General features: G+C 33.3%; 1 protein-coding gene across 2 annotated transcripts in view; it reads left to right on the forward strand.

The window, feature by feature from the left end:
* The window catches only part of LOC135832710 (regulator of G-protein signaling 7), an 89,281-nt gene that overhangs the window by 46,099 nt on the left and 21,475 nt on the right, over window positions 1-21,707 (forward strand). For both annotated transcript variants that reach the window (XM_065346151.1, XM_065346155.1), the window contains exons 3-5: window positions 4,609-4,705; window positions 10,720-10,770; window positions 19,997-20,106. In XM_065346151.1, coding sequence (XP_065202223.1) covers window positions 4,609-4,705; window positions 10,720-10,770; window positions 19,997-20,106 — 258 coding nt within the window. The remainder of the gene's footprint in view (window positions 1-4,608; window positions 4,706-10,719; window positions 10,771-19,996; window positions 20,107-21,707) is intronic.

Raw genomic sequence — 21,707 nt, forward strand, 5'->3', positions numbered from 1 at the left:
ATTTAATATCATAGAAGGGTAAAAGGCAAAAGCCCAACTAGTCAGAGCAGCTTCATCTGTTAACAAAAACCTAAAATGGGTATTCCCAACGATAACCGGCTGATTGTATAATCTTCAAGAAATATTTTGCTACATTTCTACTCAGCATCGACAACAGTGAAGCACGAAATACGAGTAAAATTTTCTCTAGTGGCGTAAGTAAAAGAAAATTTACATCAAAACAATTCCATTTATTTACATCAACAATTTCCGTAAGTACAGATTCATTTGTAACAGTAAAAATTACACAAAACAGCATGAAAATTAATGTAATACAAAATACACGAAATTTAACGAATACCCATGATGTTGACAGAAAATGGATAGCAGAATAGTGAATATCGTGTCTTGCTCATCATGTAATCAATCACTGGCTGAGCCCCCGATCGTCGAGCAAATAGAAAATCCTCTCGTAGCAACCACGTGCACGCATCTGTATCACCTGCAGTGTTTGAAAGACGTAATAGATATTGCTCCACCTGGTGCTGTAAAATGCGTATTCCCTAGATGTGACCAAGAAATCCAACCAGACACTCATTATTTCGTAAAAGGTAACATGAAGCAAATTACCATGATAGATGAATTTCGTAACACACCATCTTTCCTCGTAAGTCGAATCAAAGAACTAGAAGAAGAAAATCAAGAATTACGTAAAACAAATACATCACAAGAAATAGAAATTCAACGCATCAATAATAAAGCTAAACAAAGTATTCAAAAGATTATTGACCTGAAAGCAATCACAAAAACAGTAGAATTTTCAACACCAGCACCGAAACTCGAGGGAATTAAACATGACTCACCGTTGTCCGAAGAGAATAATCGTACTGATGACGACGGAGAAATGCTTGAGATGAATTTTACCCCTTCATATGAATGCATGTCTGATGAAGATAAAAAATCAACGAACTCGAAGATAGCAAAAGAAGACATCCAAGAATTATCACCTATAAAACAAAGAACAAAAGATAAATCTCCAATTACTAAAAAAGCGAACAGTACTATAATTAAAATAAGACAAAGCAGTAATGATCGTAAACAGTTGTCACCGAAGAAAAAATCACCAGAACGCAAAAAATTAATAACACCGCCACGTAGCAAATCTCCAACTAAATCAACAATCACACGTATTCGCCCTACGTCTCCGGTATACAAACGACCATACGTAAAACCAAATTATTCTAGCTATCGATATTCAACACGCATACCGAGAACACCATTAGGATATAACAGAAGACATGAATTAAGAAAACAAGATTACGAAAGACGCAACTCGAAACGCTATGAATCTCTGATGATTTATCCATCTTCTAAATGTTACCCTAAACCTGGACAATTTGCGGCGATTAAGACAATCAAACATTTACGTAACTCGATAACAATAGATACCTATGCAGAAAAAAGAGCTCAAACAGTATATTTACCGATTAACTACACTTTATTTCGAAAAGAGCTGGAAAATTTCAGTTACCCGCTAATGAACAGAGCACCAAAAGAAGTATACAATAACATACGCCCGATCAAAGATCATCTATTTCTCAGAAGTTTTTCAATGACAGTTGGAAATGGTGGTTCTGAAACAATCTTCTTGATTCAAAATCATTTCATGATTGGAGATGGAGCAATCCAACAAATTGTCCACACAGCCGTAAAAGCAGATCCCAGTTATGTAGATGCAATGAAATTTAATGACTTCATACAGCCAAACATCTCCGTTGACCAACTCGAACGCAATATTGACAAACACCTTCTAAAATCAACGCGAGGTATAATAATGTCGGTAGGCCACAAAGACCTCATGGATGGGACCTGTGAAGAAAAATTAAAATCTCAGTATTTACGATTAATAAATACTTTGGAACGCAAAGGAGCTGAAACAATAGTGATATTACCTCCAATCCTGTTAAAAGAGTTTAAGGATCAAGGTTCTAAATTACGAGATTGGCTACAAAGAACAGCACATGAAAGACAGGAAACAGTAACATACGTAAGACAAGCAGAATCCATACTTGACCGATCCACTCCAATTGAAAAAGGTGAAAACGAAGCGCCGACAATGATACAACATATCATTCTAGAACTGATCCTGGGTCTTATTCCATTCCTCACCGAATAAAAATTCACACATTGAACCATTTCGAAAATCTTCTGATCCTATGAAACAATTTGACACAAAGTATTCAAACATTTCACATTGCGTAACACAAGAGAAATATACTTCCCGTAATGATTGTTCACAAATGGTTTCAACTGAAATGAAGATTAATCCAAGATATTATCCACCATCAAGATAGAAACCTGAAACAGAAAAACAGAAACACATTATTAGTTGCAAATAATTCAAAAATTTCGTAAAACACATACTTGTACTATTTATTATTTTATCTTTTAAGCAAGAAGCATTGTAAAATTTTTTTTTTTTTCTTCTCTCTTATCAGTAAGCAGTGTTATCTATTTTTTTTTATTTTTTTTATTTTACAAATTATGTATTTTAATATGTTTTTACCTAGTACAGTTTCCATTTTATCCATTCATTCATTTCTCGGAAGGTCCATGTTCAAGCGTAATAACCAAATGTTGACATAATTCGGGGCAGAAGAAGAGGAGATCGCAATCATCTCTTAATTTGAGAATTTATGTAAACACTATGCCATTACACAAACTCGGGGCATATGTAGAGACAGATTGTGATGCATTTTCAGTCGCGTATGCGAGAGAAATTCGTTCTGCCTCTAGCCAACATTAAAGATAGTTTCGTAATACGACACCTAGCGGATTAGTTCACTCTATACTTCGTAACGAGAGAACATACGCTAGAGAAACCAGTCATTTGGCGACTCCCGATGATAAAACATCGGATATCAATGTTCCGGAGATGGTATAGGACCACCTATACCATGCTATTTGCGTAAATCTAATGGACTAAATTAGTAGCACAAGTCCAGTCATATACGAAATATGAACTGGTGAAGCAAGTGATCTATTTCGAATATGTTCTGTGTTCCAGTTACGTTGATAGAGTCGTTCAGATGCACTCGGGTCCAGGAGTTATTACGTAAAACATCCGAGGATCCTTATTGCAAATCTCATCTTAATGAGTAACATATATGGACCTTCCCACATCCGTGTATTGTTCCCTATTCCCTGTGGTGATGTGCTTTGCACTTTCTAAGGCATAAAATGCCATCTCTCTCTTTCCGTAATACTGTACAGGCCAGTATAAATAATATAGCTTGAGTAAGTTGTAATTATGTACTTGAATACAATACATAGAATTACAACTGAAGATGTGTTATTATTTCGTAAGAAAAATAATCTTAAGGTAAATGTCTGTGTGGTATTCGTAATTACACTCAGTGTCCGAAAAATAGGTAACGAGGCGGTAAGTCGCCAGGTACCTATGAAGCTCTCAGAAGCTAGGTACTGCTAGACCTCAAGTTGGTAGCTAGCATATGTGAGACCTATACATGGAGATGTGCTTGTAACAGCATCATCGTAATGTGCAGAATATATCTCCACAAATTGTATGACACCGTAATAAGTTCATACAGACTATAAAAATTCATCTGAAATTTTGTCACATTTTTTCATTTCATATCCTACCGAGCGAATGGTTTATTTTTCTCACTTACCTACGACAAAACATCGCGACGAAATTTTTCGTTTTGTCTATAAATAGTCGACTGTACCTACATATTTGTTGAACGATAACAACTATTCGAAGTAATTTATAATTTAAAAAAAAAAGTGTTGTCAAAAAGTATTTATCGGTATTGTTTAATTTTTTTCACAAGCATAATCGCGAAGACGTAGTGTATAAATATATCTCAGTGTAAAAGGCCCTTAGAAGCTATTAAGCTCCGTTTTCATTTCAAAACGAGAACGAGCCTCTTTTCTTTTAATTTATATGTGTGTATACTAACCCCGCATAGACGCATAGAATTTTTAATAGGTACTGTGGAAATTTTTTTCATTTTATTTAACCATCAAGGTGGTTTATATATCTCTTTTCGTATTGGGTATTTGGATAGTTTAACCTTTTATCTGGCCCTTTTTGGTAAATTGCCTCATCGTTCTAAACGGTGAAATAATTTATTTTGTTATTAGAGATGAATTAGTATTTTATTGTTCGATGATAAACGCGCGGGTTTACGTTATAATTACCTAAACATTTTGCATGGCTGGTTAATATTGATTGTTTTTAGGGCTTTGGACAAAAATCAAATTAAAACGGGGTAGACGAAGATTAAATTGCAATCAACAAAAAATTGATTGATAAAGTAATTGAATTTTACAACAATTTGTAGAAAATGGTGTCCAATTTTTAACGTTTTCGGTATATATCTACATTACAATGTGTACCTACTACCTTCCTACCTATTTGTTGCAAAAGTCTCGTATTGACCTTTGATGATGAGCGAATGTCACTCATTATTAGGATATTTACCTAAGTATTTTAGGTTATGTTGTTTTAGCAATATAGGTACCTATTTTAAGTAACCAATTTGGAATTATGCGTATGGAGGATATTCGTGTATGTATTTTAATTTTAATTTCTGTTTTCTATAGATGGAGGGGCTGGTGCAAGAGATGCAAGATCCAGATACAGGGGTTCCTGTTAGAAGCCAAAAACAATTTCTTACTTCTATACCTTCTGCTTTTACTGGTGAGTTTATACTCTTCAATCACTATTTTTTTGGTTAGCTCGGAGTTTTACTGTACGGAATCTCTGATGAGTTTCGAAAAGTGCGTGCATTTAGTTATAATTCCAATTACTCATTTAAGTCTAGATTTTTGTGTTTATGAAATCATAATGCAAAAATTTCACTTCTTACAAACTTTTGTATAAGGCCCAAAGAAAATCACCTTCAGTTATTTATCGTTTGTAGCTAGTGCCCCTAATTTACCTATTGGAAAACGTGCGTAAGTAAACAATCTCATTTGATCCTAACCTGCGGAAGCGTTCCATAAGATTGCATGTAAATTTGCTACTTTTCAGTTTTAATTTTCTTTGAAATGTTGTGTTAAAAAAAGCTCGTTTTATAATATGATACGTTAGAAAGTCTGAATTTTTGTTTTAAATAAGTTTTTTATCAACAAGTGTCAATTTGAACGACAAGCATACCATTTTTACGTGGTTTCTTATGGGATTACAGTTTTGTTTGGGACCAAATGAGAACGTGAAATCCGGCAAAAATGAGCTGCGACGTAATTGTGACGTCACACTTCGATTCCCAATACACAAAATTTATATTCCCATTTTTCATTTAAATCTTTCATTTACGGTTCAAAGTGTGACTTATGGTCTAACTTCATTCTGACCAATCACACAAAATTTTTTTAAAAATTGATTAATCAATTATCTGTCGTGATTATTTTCATGGGGGTGGGGGTGGGGGGGTCTATAGAGCATTAATTATCATCGTTATACCTTTGATTTCCATCAAAGTCGTTACCTTGGGTTCAAAAATATCAATTATATTTTATTTTCCCTCTATCTGTAAAAAAAGTGGTGCCGGTAGCCCCCCTCCCCGTTGAAAAAATCCAAAAAATGATCAAAATTTTTTGTTTCTGCATCAGAATTTTTCTGAATAATCCTCTTTTTAAGAAAAAAACTCTTTCTGGCCTTTCAAACCATACTGACCTCCTACTAAGGAGCCCTTCAAAGTTGAAAAAATCACAAAAAATGAAAATAAATCAAAATCAGGGGACATTTTTTGAAAATATATCATTTCCGTATTAGAATAAAATTCTTCTACATAACTCCCTTTTCAAGTAAAAACCTTCGTTGAATCCCCAAATGATGTTTGCTCACTTGTAAGGAGTCCCCCAAATTTGGAAAGAATAAAAAAAGATCAAAACTTGCTAGGTGTCTGTGGAAATTTAAAAAAAAATTCAATGTGCAAAATCGTTCTAAATAAGCACAATTTTATGAAAACCCCTTCCTTGGTTCTCCAAATGATGTTGGCCCCTTTGTATGAAGCCCCCAAAGTTGAAAAATATCATTGGTGTTCTCAGGTATGAATTATTTGAAAATGTTTCATTTCTAAACTGAATAGGGACTTCTGAAGAGGCTTTTTTTACTTCTTTTTTCGGGGCGCACTAATTCTCGAAAGTTGTACTCGTAATTGCATAATTTTTTGTATCCCCCCTCCCCCGAACCACCAAAAAGAATTTATTTTCACTTCATTTGTATAAAAAGCTTTCTTTTTGTTCTAAAAGGTTGTCGGTTTTTTCTGCCAAATTTTCCCAAATCAGAAGGTGTCAAAAAGCGTGGATGTTTGGCAAAGTAGTCAAGAAGTGTCCATTTTTGTCAAAATTGTCAAAAAGTGTCCAATTTTTGTCAAATTTGCAAAAGTGTCCATTTTTGACAAAAATGTCAAAGGAGCCAATTTTTACTAAAATTGTGAGACAGTCCTATTCTTGCCAGGATTTCCCCAAAAAAACCACTTCTTTTGCTAAAATTGTCAAAAAATTCACGTTTTCTGTCAAAATTATCAGAGTCAATTTTTGGTGAAATGACGAAAAATTGCAATGTTTTTTTGTCAAATATGTACATAGGAAGTAGGTAATTTTTTGATAGCATAGTCAAATGATCGTAATTTTTGCTTTTACTCAAACGTCCAAAAAGCATTAATTATTGTTGTCTTGCCGTTCTAAAAAGTCCTCTTTTTGTTTCAAAGTTTGCCAAACAAAAGGTCTGTTTTTTTAAAAATTGGTTAAAAAGCATCTATTCTTTCATTTCTTTTTTTGGAAATTTTTTGATATTGTTGACATTTTTTTAGGGACATTGTGAGTGCCTTCGCATGCCCCACAAAACCCAACACTGATGGCCACCTACATAGAAACAGTTGAAAAAATCATCTTTTGGACTCCCTTGCAATAATCTTGGCTAGTTCAACTTATCCCGATACAATAACACTTGAAAAATAAAAAAAACTTCCTTATAAGTAACCATAAAATTAATTAGCCAATCGAAAACATTAAATACTTAGTAGGTATAGGTACTTTTCTGATAAACGTGGATCAAATCCAAGGATTGAAATTAAAAAAAAAAAACTATAAAAATATTTATTTTTTTTATTTTTTGCGAAAAGGAACAAGTTTTATTGGAAAATCAGCTAAAGTATTGTAAGATTGTAAAAATATTCGTTATTGATGAATTTTTTTCAAGTTTTCAAATGTCTGAAATAGGTACATAACTTGTCCACAAATCAAATTATTTTTAGGAACTTAGGAAAGAACCAAGTTCCACTTTCTCATGGAGGAGGAAGGGAAAGGGGCAAATGGAAAACATGAAACAGTGTTTTTTTCTGATAAAAATCGACCAAATCTGAGGTTTAGAATTCAGAAGGGAAAAAAATGTAAGAATATTATTTTTTCATTTTTTGAAGAAAGGGACAATAAGTTCTACTTTTTCATCATGAACAGAGGTAAAAAGTACATACGTACCTATTCAATGCTATTTCTAATGAAAATGAAGCATACGTTTCCAAAACGCATCAAGTCCAAAAAAATATTGATACGTAGAAATGGCTCAAATTGGCTGATTTTTTGATATGTTGTAGCCAAGACACTTGGGCACAACATATCAAAAAATCAGCCATTTTGGGACGCAACTTTATGCTGAATAGCCTTGCAACCTCAGAATCTTTGAAAATGGACTTAGTGCGTTTTGGAAACGTATAATTTAAATGGATCAATTCTATAGATTAAAAGGTACATAAAAAAAACGTAAAAATTTCAATTTTTCGGATTTCTTATAGGTAATATACATATTTTGAAAACTGCGGGGAGGGGAGGGGGGACTTCCTAGCATGACTTATTTTCACTAACGTGGTTGAAAAAAATTTTCTCCTGGAACCCGACAACTTTTGGACGTTAACAGATTGCTTTTTTTTTCATAAGTACCTAATTGTAAATATAAAAGCTCTCCCTTCTAAACCACAAGTTAGTCATGAGTGGAGGTAGGAGGCTAAAATTGTTGTACCTCGTAAGTTATTTTCTCAAGTATAGCGACTTGATTGAAGCGTTAGAACTAGAAAATTTGCCTACAATTTTAAACATTTTGACTGATATTTCAATTTTTTTATATTTTTGATTTGGTTAATTTCTTACGATTACCTACTTACTCGTACATCACTTTAGTTGAAATAATTCAGACCAACTAAAATGAATGCAAAATATAGGTCAAGTGGAAAATATGATACGCGTCTGAAATATTCAAATACTGGTTAATTTTTTTCTAAATTTCTATTTCGAGCAGATTGTTAAAATAATGAAATAAATGTAGATGGTCAGCCTTTAGTGCGTATCCTTTATTGATTTATACTTAGTAGGTACATTTACACCAGGAAAAAATTGATTACTTCCTCGAACATACTTACATGGGCTTTATTAAAATTCAATACCGTACACAAAAAAGTACTCAAAGAAAATTCAGCGTATAAAAGTGGTTAGCATCGTTATAATATCAAGTTTTTTTTTCTTTCGAATGCTAAAGTAATAATGAGGGACTGCTGAAATGTTCTTCAAAAGTTAAGAAGTACTTCTGTTTGGAATTAATTATACTATAGAGAAACATACTATACCTGCATATTACCAATAATTTTTTTTAAATTGAATGTATAAATTAAGAAGCGTTACTTAATGAACGAAGATTTTAATACATACTTATTACAAAACATTTTATTTACCTACCTACTTGTATTCTTTAGTCACACTTTATAAAAGTTTAAAATGGTTAGTTGAATTTAGAATTAGCCTTTCTTCGGATATACAAAAGTAATCTAACAATTAAAATAAAAAAAAGACATTTTAAATTTTTATTGTAAAATTTAAGTACCTACAAGTTTGACAATGATTGGGTTTCATTTGATCATTTTTTGTTTTATGAAAAATAATACTCTCCCATCAAAATTTTCAACTTAATGAAGTAGGTACATAATTTTGGGCCGAGAAATAAACTTGTAGGTAATAAACCCAAAACTGGCACAAGCAGCTTTCTATCATTACATAAAATTGACTTCGTGTGGGCATAATATGTAGGTAGGTAGGTAGGTGCTAATTTTAATCAGATTCAGACCTCATCTGATTTTTCACGAACATGAAAAAGTTCAATGCATAATACGAAGGAAATGAAAAACATTATTGTGTACAGATGAGTTGGCAATAATTGAAAACTTCCATTTCGATGTGTTTTTAATTAAATTGCATTCGCTCAAAAGTAACTAACTGTACGTAATCCGAATTGTATTAATATTTCATCATAGCTGCGTATTACGTAGTGTACGATACAATTTTCGAATGTGGGTGCTGATACCATAGCTATCAACCCTACCTACGTACAGTTTGTAATAGATATAGGCATGCAAGTACTTACTTTTAGTAGTTTTAGTTACTCATTCAATATGAAAAACAAGGTTTTTCTTCAACCTTACGCGCGCAACAGTTCTTGAAATCAATAAGTTATCGAGTGGGTACAATTTCTCTTTGTATTGACGTTAGTTTTTTATTTTTTATTTTCTTATAAACAAAAAATTGCATTAATTCGGCGCATTTTAATACTAGTAGCATGGTCTGCATTATTTTTTAACGATAATTGGTAGATGTAAAAATAAAATCAAAACCCGTAAAATATATAAATAGGTTCGTATAAGTTTCTACTTGTTCGTGTAACGATGATCAAAATGTTAGACTTTTTTTCGTAAGTTAGCTAAATTTGACTTGCGCACACGTTGAACGATGTTTGATTACAGTGAATGGAAAAATCTTTACGCCTGGTTTATTATTTTTTACCTCGCGTCAAGTTTTTTTCATATCTTGAAATATTTGAAAAATTCACACTCGGTCAATTTTTTGTAATTTTTTTCTTCACACATTTGTAGGTATATCTGCGTCGGTCGTTCTTTAGTTGCGGAGTAAATTTGACGAAAAATGGGAAAGCGTATTGAGGAGTACTACAACATACTATACCCTCTAACCACTATCTAATCTCAAGGAATACACTTGACCATACAACGAACAGAGTTAAGGCATGCCGACAACCTTTTTGTAATATTCTTTCATAAAAGACTTTTCATAGCAGCTAACAAACAGAGTTTTTATTATTTTCACATACTTACTCTTTTTTTGAACTTTTCCATTATGAATATACTATTTTTTTTTTCATTTCGCGAAATGGGCTTCGTGTATAGTTTTGAAAGCTTAATTCATCAGCGTCGCCTTTCTTTCATGAAAGTAAATCTCTGCATGGGGGTTGACTTTTATGCATATCAACTAGGTTCTAAGCGTACGAGTATTCTTCGGCGTGGAAAAAAATGGCAATTGACCATTAATAATGTAATAGTCCGTAAATTAATTTTCAAAGCATGCAGAAGTGTTCTATTCAAATTTTTTATCAGAAAGCGTACATTGTTTTTTTTTCAACTTTTACCCCAGCCGTTTTCATCGTCGTGTTTCTAAAATGAAAGTTGTTATTTTTAAAAAGTACCTTGACACTCAGTTATATTTTAGTCAGCATTGAAAATGAAATCGAATCGTTGAATATGGTACCTAAATGCATGTTTTTGCCTATTCGAATAACTCGACAGCGGGGGGAGGGGGGACGAGATGCCTAATTTTAAAGTAGGCACCTATCGTTCATATGTTTATTTATATGTTTGTTTGTTTGATTTTCAGGTTATGATGTAATCGAATGGTTAATGGATCGCTTGAATGTTGATGATCCTGGTAAGTGTGAAAAATTTAAGTACTTAGGTACCTACCTAAATTATTATTATAGGCTACTTAATTATTGTATTATACTTCCAAGCTCATTGACAACACTTTGCCTTATTCGTTTCAATTTTGATATTTTTCTAATGTGTGCTCAATATTGATCGAAATATTCGAGTACCTATATATATATTTTTTTAATGTAAATCTGTCAAGTGTAGGCATTAATAACACTTCCGATTTTAGTAAAAAAAATCATTTTTAAATGATGAGCAATTTTTCATTGGTAGAAATACATTTAAGTATGTGATGTCTATCTAAATTATTGTCCTCAATTTCACCCTCTGTAGATTGAGAATTCAAAAGAATCTGCTTTGCCGGGTAAACAGCTTTTGAAAATGGATTTTGGATTTTACTTAAAAGAAGAGGACTGTTAAGGTTACCCATTACCTGTTGGTTGGTCACCATGCTGTGCACATCTACGAGGCTAGAGGCATGGGTTACCTCACACAGTTACATATTAATGAAAGGAGGTTGGATTTTTGGAGAAAGGAGAGTAAGTCTGAAAGGTTCTGAGCTATTTCAGGTAGAGTTTTAGGAAGGTTTAGTGACTTTCTTAAATTGGTATGATCTTGACAGGTGAGTAAGATATAGAAGATAGTGAGTTGGACTTGACATGTAGAGCATATTGGAGGGGATTCTTTTTTAAAGAGATAAGAGTTGATGAGGAGGTTTTGGCCTACACTTATTACTTACACTGCATAAGGCAACGGTCTGCTTCCATGGACAAATCTTAAATGTTGGTGGTGTGACTTTGGCTGGGAGTTAACTGCAGACACATGGCTTCCATCACATTAGACACAGGGTCAGGTGGTCCTGGTACTAGTGAAATCTTTAGTGCCTGCTTTGCTGCTAAGTCTGCTGTTTTGCTTCCCAGAATTCCTGAGTGGGCTGGAATCCAGGCTATTGTCAAGGCTCGACCCTAGAAAATAGAAAATTTGAGGTGCACTGAGATATCCAATTTTGACATATACTGCATTTTTCTACATTCAAGTTTCCCTCAAATATATTTTTTTGTTTTAATGTTAATTGAGAAATTTTTTAGTGACCCAGTTTTATTACCTCACCAGACCTGCCCAAAAATGTCGTGGCCCACCAAGGTTTTCTCTGTAACTCAGTCATAGGGTCTGGGCCTGGCTATTGTAACATCCATGTCACATTGGATAGATGAGATTTCTGTGGCAATAGGGTGTTGCTTAGATTTCAATTTTTGTTGAGAGATGGATTTCAGTGAATGAATATATATGAAGATCAGAACCTTGCTGACTCTGCTCTCAATTGCCATGTTTAAGGACATAAGCATAGCATATAGTTCACAGGCAAGAATATCAAACAATCACAGAAATTGTGAAACCTCGCTATCAGGAACAACCAAGCAACCACAACAATCTGTGGATTTTGACCCATCAGTATGAAACAAAATGAAATCATTATAGAGTAAGTCTCGCTTACATCAAGTTGGGACCAGTCCCCAGTGGGGAAAATCTGTCCATACTCTGAAAAAGACACCAAAACCAGTTGGTTTATTGATGTATTCTGAAAATATATGCATGAAAAAGCGCTGTTCAGAAGGTGGATTGGTCCTGCTCCCGCATAACAATTGTTGACGTCGACGTTTACATCAACTACGTTTTTTTCCAACATAATGATGGAAAAGTGATCAATTAATTATCTAGTAGGAATCTTCTGTCTGTGCAAAAGCCAGGTAAATGAAAAGTTTCAAAATTTTCTCATTATTTCTGATACCTCAACATGCCATCTCGACATATAGATGTAAAATTTGATGCTCAAAATTTACATCTACAACTATGTTGACCATTTTTTCAAAATTAAAATTTCTGTTTTAGTGTTTGAAAGTTGAAAAAACATTCAAAAATATGATCTTGTTCATCAATGAGGTAGACAAATTGTTTAGGGCATTGATGAAATTATTCACTTTTCCACAGTTTGGATTTGTAGATGATATGATGTTGATATTGTGGATGTATTTGTTGATGTCGAATTTCACATCAACATTAACATCAACATGTCGACATGAAAATGGATTAGTTTAGTACTCTTAGATAAAGTATTGCACCATCTTTGATATAAGGAATTTCTGTTCAACTTTTTGATTATACAGACTTTTCGGCTGTACTTCTTTGGAAGACAAGTGGACTTTGCATCGATGCTGTCTTCAGCACGAGCAATAGCCACATCAGAGGAAATCATTTTTGGAAAAAAAATTTAAAATTTTTAAACTCAAATTTTATAATTTTACAAATCAGAAGGCCGACAAAAATTTTGATGTGAATGTCAATCCATCCACATTTGTCACTTTTGGATGCCCCATGTCTATGTGAATTTCGATCCTGTGTTGAGCCAATTGTTGACACAAATGCAGATCAACATCAGTCGACAATTACATCAACAATTAGCTTGACACAGGGTTGAAATTCACATCGACATGTGACACCCAAAAGTGACGGGTGTGGATGGGTTGACATTGACATCGAAATTAGCATGGTCATTGTTGTACGGGGTACACCAAAAAAGATCTGCCAACAAATACGCTATGTGAATATTTTGTAGTGTATTTTTCTCACATTAGGCCACAGCACTTTCAAATTACATGGAGTGTTTCTTTGCACTGGAAGAAACCAACTAACAAAATACGCCACTAACCTGTTTTTTGGTGTAGGTATTCTTTCGCATATTTGCTAAATAACATGCGCAAATTTGGTATTTTACGTGAATGTTTTAGCATAGCATAGAAATATTTACACATGTCCCAGTGGTTAGGTAAGTAGAAAAGTTGCTTTCCAACTCAGACCCGGGTTTCATCCCTGGCAGAGCCAAAAAAATGTTCATGAATGTTGGACATTGCCAGAATTTATCGTGTAAAAAAATTTGTGCTCTGATTAATGAGCAGAAAAGTATTGGTGGAAAGTGTTGCAATTCCTGTCACATTTTTTTGTCACGTATCATCAGCAGATTTTCACCCAATGGGGGTAAAGCTGAAGGATGAAGAACCCAAAATTCCAAATTTTGTTGAAATGTCAAGATTTCATTACTTTTTGATTTTTTGTGCAGTTGGTTATAATACTTTGTTGCATAAAAAAAGTATGATTTTACGCATCACTGATAAGTGATAAGTTTTGGATATGCTCAGAAGAGTTTGTTGAGTTCTGATTGAACATCAGATTAGCTTTATGAATCTTCCATAGTGCACTTTTACTGCACTCAGATGCAAATTTCTCAATTCAGGGCATCCCAGAGTCTTATCAGTGACGCAAAAAGATGATTTTTTTATGGACATAAAAGTTTTGAATTTTTTGCGGGACCCCCCCTAGTTTGGTTCGTATACATGAGAAAATGATGCCCAAAAATTTTTAGCCCAATCGGAGTGTATTAACCTGCCCCGCATCGCCCCTCTTTGTTGAAAAAAGGAGCGCGCCCGAGCTCCGAATCACTCCACCACGCCGCGTGGCACACGAAACGCAACGTACGGGGGTTTATACGCGACAACATCTTTCCACTTCCTATTGTTTTTGTTGGTGCTTGTAGGCCTCGGAACTTTTGTTCATAACTCCTCGATGTCTCCCCATCACTTTTGCTTGTTCATTATGCACATTCTTACCTTTAATGCACTTTTTTGGAACTGATACTACAACATAATTATAATAAGTTGTACCTTCAAGTGATTTAGAAGAACGCTCATAGGCAGTTAAAATTTTTCCGCTTTCCTTCCCGCATCCACCCCCCCCCCCCCAATCAGGAAAACAAAAATCAGAAGTGGCAATTTCAAGGAACTTTTTTTTATGCAATCAAGATTTTGTTATTCTCGATAAAAAATTAAAAATGATTACAATATGTATTTATGGGTAAATTTGAAAAAAGACCAAAATATTTCAACACAAAAAAATGGGGTTTGAAAATAGTTCAATCCCAATTAGTTTCCATGAAAATAAAAATAAAAGTTTGTAAAAATTGCTTTTTTTTTCAATTTTTCATTTTTTTTTTTTTTGGAAAGAATTAGCGACTGGAAAAAGTATTTCTAAAAAAAAAAAAGTAATAAAAGAAAAAAACTTGAAAAATAGTTTCCCTGAAATTATCTTGCCCAAAAATGTATTTCAGAATCAAAATAAAAATGGTTTGTTCAGAACTGATTTTTGCTATTTCCAATCAACTTTTTTTCTTCTTTTTTGATGATATAAATATGAATTTTTTGATACATTCACAAATAATTTGCCTCCCTCTTTAATTGAATCGTATTCATTTCATTTCTGTATTAAACTCTAATAATTACAGTCATGTTCAGGTTTCCAATTCATTTTTTATCAAAAAGTGCGAAATTTATTCATAAATTAGAAATCACAGGCGCTTCCCTGCAGAAAAAAAAGTCAAAGTTTTTACTATAGAATGGTACATTGTTCATCAGAGACACCGAGGAGTTATGAACAAAAGTTTCAAAGCCTACAAGCACCAACAAAAACAAGAAGAAGTAGAAAGATGTTGGCGCGTATCAACCCCCGTACGTTACGTTTTGTGTGCCACGCGCCATGGTGGAGTAATGCGGAGCTTGGGCGCGCTCCTTTTTTCAACAAAGAGGGGCGATGCGGGGCAGGTTAATATACTCCAATTTGGCTGAAAATTTTTGGGCATTATTTTCTCATGTATACGAACCAACTCAGGGGGGGTCCCGAAAAAAATTCGAATTTTTTTTTTTCACCAAGTATAAATAAGGGACACCCTAATGGACATACACGGATTTGGTTTTAAGGCAATGAATTTTTCCCGTTTTTTAGTTACATTCAGTTTTTTAATATGTTTTGAACACTTTTTTGTACCATTTCAATAAAATTTTACAAAAATTTCATCATCTATCATCAATTTTCACCAACTTGAAACCTTTGTTTCGTGTTTTTATTCCATTTTTCATGTTTTCGACACATTTTCATTCAATTTTTGTTGAATTTTGTTGAAATTTGTGATTTTTTCCAACTTTTAAGAGTAGTTGATTCTATTAACTGAATGAAATACTCTTTTATATTCCAATAAGTGGAAAAATTTGCATGTCAGAAGATACGTACAAATGTTCTGTCCCATCTCATTCCATTCCATTGGCCGATTATTCTATCATCCTCAATAATATTCTAATAAGCGGGACTCACTGTACTGAGCAATAAAGTCATTGATGACTTGAGTGTTGAGTTGAGAGTACATACATATTCAAGTAATGATGTATCAAATGAGAGAAGATTTTTCTTAGTTTTTGCAGAACCTTCTGGATAGAATGGGGGAAGAGGATATAGCTGACTGCTGAATGGAGTTTAGAATGGAAGTGGCTTTTTGGAGATATGAGTCATAGGCATATGGGAGATTGGGATCAATTTTTGAGTCTGTGATGAGTGTAACCAGTCAAAAACCAATTAACCAGAAATGATTTTTTTAAATAAGAACCACAAATGATCCATAACTCTTGAAAAATGTTGTTCTTTGGTTTAACCAAAAACCAATAATAGTTAATTTTATTCGATGATTGGTTAATTTTTGCCATTTTTCGTAAATTTTCTGTTATTCCCTTCATTTTTCCATTTCAAAAAATATTACAGTACCTAACTGAACTCTGATCTGAATTTTGAAATGAGTTATAACTTTTTTCACATTTTTTACATTATTTATTTTGATTCCCTTAAACTATAATTTCAATCATTTTTGAAAAGATGGAAAAAATCCTACAAATCACAATGTTTTATGTTAAAAATGATGAGAAAAAATGAAAAAAAAAAAAATTGTAGGTACCAAACCAAAAACCAATTATCAAAATGAAAAACTTTGACCGAAAACAAAAAACCAATTTATGTACTATGAATTCCATAATCAAAAAGAACCATAACCACATATTTTTTGACCTAATTGTGATTCATAACCAATTACTGAAAACAAAAATAATTTTGGTCATCATCCCGGGTTTACTTTGTGATTTGGCTTTTACAACGTAGTTTTGAAAATTGACGATTGTGATAAGACTGATAAGGGTAAGGTGCCCGAATGTCGACCACCTAGTTTATTTTTGGAATAAAAAGACCTGTAATTGACCTAGGTTCGCGCACAATGGCTCAAATGATAGCCACATGCCTCTAGTTTAATGCCCTAAAGTCACTAAACCTAAAACCCCCCCGCTGATTTTTCATGGCGTTTTTTCCAAAAAGTGAGAAAATTGAAAATTGCAAAAATGGTGTCCTAATTCCGACCACCCCAAAAAAATTGAAAAAAAGAAGGTAAATAATACCTCAACATCGTTGATTATGAATTAAAATGACACCAATAGAAAGGAAATTAATTATTTAAGCAAAAGGGGAACAAATATTCAATTTTTTTTACATTTTTCTGACGTCGTATCACAAATCTCATGTCCCCATTTAAAACACTTGAAAATTGTTTGGACTCCTTTAGATACCCACATTCTCAGTTTCTTACAGCTTTTACAGCTTTGTTCATTGCATCAGCACACCATTTATTACGTTTTGACGTTTTTTTCGAAAATCCAGGAAAATAAAAATTTTAAGTATACAGCCAAATCATTGGTGGTCGGAATTAGGACACCCTATAAAATTAAATTTGATGGGAAACTTTTCAAACTTGCCTGTAATTTATCCAAAAAATAATTATCAGCTTTTATTCGTCGAACTTTGTACTTTAAAAAATAATTAAAACTTTTTTCACGAGAAATCACACATTTGCGCAACAGGCGATTGAAGTTGCGGGAAAAGTTAATTTTGACTTTTTGAATTTCGTTTTTTAGCTATATTTTCGCGAGTTTTGGCTTTTGGGTTGTGATTTTGGTCTTAATCGTTTTTTCTGTGAAAAATACATAGGAAAATATTTTTTTCCGAATTTTCAAGGCATTAGTGGGCGAGATAGGCTTGTGGTCGGATTTAGGGTACTGGTCGACATTCGGGCACCTTACCCTTAAGTATAAAAATAGTGTCTAAAAGTTTTTTTAAGAAACGTCCAAAATCCAGGTTTTCAAAAAATCTTGATTATACTGATTTTAAATATTTTATCTGTGTGGACTATTAGTCCTGTCAACAGATTTGCTTCAAAAGTGCAGTCTGTGAGATATAGTTAAACCTTTAAAGTTTGACTGCGTTTTTTTATGAAAGTACAAATGCGAGAAAATTGCAAGTCACTGGGGTTCAAGGCAAAAACCTTGGTTAATTTACGAGACTACAAAAAAGTATATTCATGAAAAAAAAAAACAAGTTTGATGGCAGAAACTTGACTTTATTTTCATTGGAGTATATTATAGATTTCAAAACAAATCCTACCGTATTTACGGCAAACTGGTTAGGCAAATATATTAACATATTCTTAACGCGGCTTGGCGTATATCCTGGAAACATCATTTGAATGGGCATGCTGGATTTTTCAAAAGTTTATTCGCGTTAGTATCTATATCTATCTACCTATTTTACAAATGAATTAGAATAATTCTATCCCTTTTTCTCTTTAAAACACATTTCTATTCGGCCCTTTAAAAAAGGGATTTCAAATGAATTGCTCGTCATTGAAATACCTACTTACTTTTACATCAACAGCTGATGATGCAAATCAGCTTTTCATTTTTTTTCTTGGAATCAATTTTCAGTCAGGTACCTAGTTTTTTTTTTTTTTTTTTTTTAATAAACTTGGAGACAAAAAAAGGTTAATAGGTAGGTATCTACATATTTATACAGGTATAACATGTCTTCAATAATTTCGAGCTTTTCAATCCATTCTCGCTACTTTTATACCCTTATATGCGCGTTATGCAATCGTGCATTATTTAATTAAACAATCTTGTTGACCAATCATTTGTGTATCGAGCGTGCCAAGTCCGCACGTAGATACACTTTGTTAGTAACGACATAAAATATGTAGCTTTAAAATGTATACCACTCGTACGTGTACTGTACTATACATATACTCGTATACCATATCTACTCGTAAAACGAACAAAACATAAATAACTTTTCATTCAAATAAGTTACATTCGTGAAGATGATTAATTCGAACAAATTGATTTATAACGCCAAAATTAACTCCTCGATATGTTATATTTTCAAAAGATGATTGATATTTTACTATCAATTGTTTCGTAATACGCTTTTGTCTCCATTTGACGAGTAAATTGTTTATTCGACAGTTATTATCAACGATGAGTTAGGGCTCATCACTCGTATTTTCTTCAGTATACCGAAAACAGAATCGCTCATTGTTTCTTTCAGTGATGCGATATTAGCTTACAATAATTTTAATTGTCGTCGAATTAATAAGTAATCGTTTCGTATGAATGGGACAGTTTATTTTAGAATGCCCGCCTAATTTATTATTCGCGATGATAATCTTGTTGCATGTTAAGGTAGGCTACAGTCCTACCTAGCTTTAATTTTATTCATATTTTAAACTCGTGTTTAAGCGATTCGAGTAAATATCTTGGCGAGATTCGAACTTTAATTAATTATGTTCATTATTTAAATTATTATTATACGAGGAAACGTTAAAACTGTTGCCTAAAAAAAATTCACGTTGCTCGTACGTTACAATAAAAAAAAAGTAGGTAAACGTCGCGTCGTCGACTGAATTCCATTCTGATGAGTATTTATTATTTGTATTTATACACAGCTATACCTTTGCCTATACGTAATATAAAACTGTTATTACAAAATATGTAAGTACGTATATAAATAAATGAATGCAGACGCAAACATTTTGAACAGAAAAGTACTCGTAGGTACACGCACACAAAATTGTTTGTTTGGTTCCAGGCATTACAACTGAGTTTCTATGGAGACGAACGAGTTTGAATTAAAATAGCGAAGCATTTATTTATAAGAAAAGAAAGTTGAAAAAAATTGGATAATTTTAATGGCAGCTTAATAATTTATTTTTGTTCCAATCTGTCACACGGTCTAGCATTTATTATGCTATTGCTACCTATATACAGGATCGATACGTACAGGAAAAGGGCGATGTTAGGAAAAATTCTATACTCGAGTTGTTCTCATTTTGATTTCTTTTTCAGTATATACTTGATTAATTATACCTAGCTTTAGGTTGTAGACCTATACCACCTACATGTACCTCTATGTGTAGTTTACTCGCGTGCGATATAGTGATCGACTCGGTTTAAATAAATTTTATATTTCTGTTTCAGTGGAAGCTGTCAACATAGCAAATCAGTTATGTCATTATGGTTACTTTTTTCCAGTTAGCGATTCTAAAAATTTAGTTGTCAAAGATGATGGTTCTTTATACCGCTTTCAGGTGAGTCATGCACTAATAAAATATTGTTTCTTCGAATACTTACTTATACAGGCAATCACTCATCGGCTTGTTTTCTTTTTGTACTTTGATAGTTTATTCATTCATTTCGTTGATTACATCTATTACTTATACCAGATTAATGTCAATTAGGTACCTTTAAACAAGCGATTAAGACTGTAGAGAAACGTTCGGCGCGATGAAACTACATAGATATTAAACCGCCTGCCTGCCCTCTACCTTTCTATACTCGCAAGCCTGCCAAAATATAGCGTGAATTTCTAATTAATTGTTTACCTGAATGTTGAAAACTTCTCAATCCTTTAATTGCTCTTCTTGTTGCTTACGCTGCATTTTGCAGCTATCGCGTAAAATATATACGTTCAACTCATAACCGCGTGGTATTCGAGCATAATAATATAAATCTTTGACGTTGAAAATACATACCTACCTACTCTAGCTCTCGGATACCTCATCTCAATCCCCGTTTTAATTTTTGCATCTTACTCTCGAGTTATAGGATACCCTAATTGCATAGCTAGCTGCAAATTCCAAAATTCTTTCCCTAGAGGAAAATGTGTAACATCTTGGAAACTTTCAAAACATCCTTTTTTTTATTCTATTTACGCCAATGCATTTCGTTACGTACAAAATGACGTCATCTCGGTTTAGTAGGTATACCCGTGCATAGGGTTTGAAACTTACGATAGGAGAACGTTGACTTCGAACTCGAAGTGAGGGCGTGAAATTTGGAAAAAAATATTTTCTAAAAACTCGCAGGAAGAATTATACTGCCCACGATGCGATGTAAAGAGTTAATTTGATTAGTTTTTAAACAAAATGTGAGGTCATGGCCGCTGCTCAGTGCTCTGCTCGTTTTCTAAGCTTGTTTTTGGCGTCGCTTCTTCGGCTGCTGCCCGCCGCAGCAAAGCGGTCCGGACTGAATTTGAGCATTACGACTCAGTTTTTGCGGACGATGCCGAAAAATAAGTGGAATGAACGAGTCGTTTAGCTAACGCGTATAAGTAATTAAAATCGGGGCGATGAACTCTAGGTCAAAAAAGAACTAAAATTTATTGTTATTTTTAAAAATTTGTAATTAAATGAAACTTTCGATCGGTGTGCCAAATTCTATATGTTCGATGTGACATTTTGACTTATATACTCGGAATCGCAAACTCGTTGCTAGAAATTTTTGAAGATAAAATTTTCAAGTTTTGTATTAGTATTTTTCAAACTTTTTTGTTTCACTCGTGAAACTTGGAAATTGCCACTCTTCGAGATCTGTTACCCTAGATTCCTAGCTGTACTCTGCCTACCTATATGAAAATACACCCTTGGTTTATAAAGATCTAGCTGGTAGGTATAATTAATTCACGTGAAATATTTTATTTTGTGTGGTTTAAAAAGGGAACATTCCCTCGACTAAACTAAATCTTATCGTTTTTAAATTGATATTTATTTTCTATCATTAGGTATTTCATTGCAGCCTATTCACAAGTTGATAGTATTTGAAGGGCTAATTGTGAAAGTCGCCTTAGTCATTTTTTTGTTCACACAACTTTAAACATTTTTTTTTCATATTTCATCAATTTTAAAGGGAA

The sequence above is a fragment of the Planococcus citri genome, chromosome 1 (assembly GCF_950023065.1).
Source record: "Planococcus citri chromosome 1, ihPlaCitr1.1, whole genome shotgun sequence".
NCBI classification, from domain to species: domain Eukaryota; kingdom Metazoa; phylum Arthropoda; class Insecta; order Hemiptera; family Pseudococcidae; genus Planococcus; species Planococcus citri.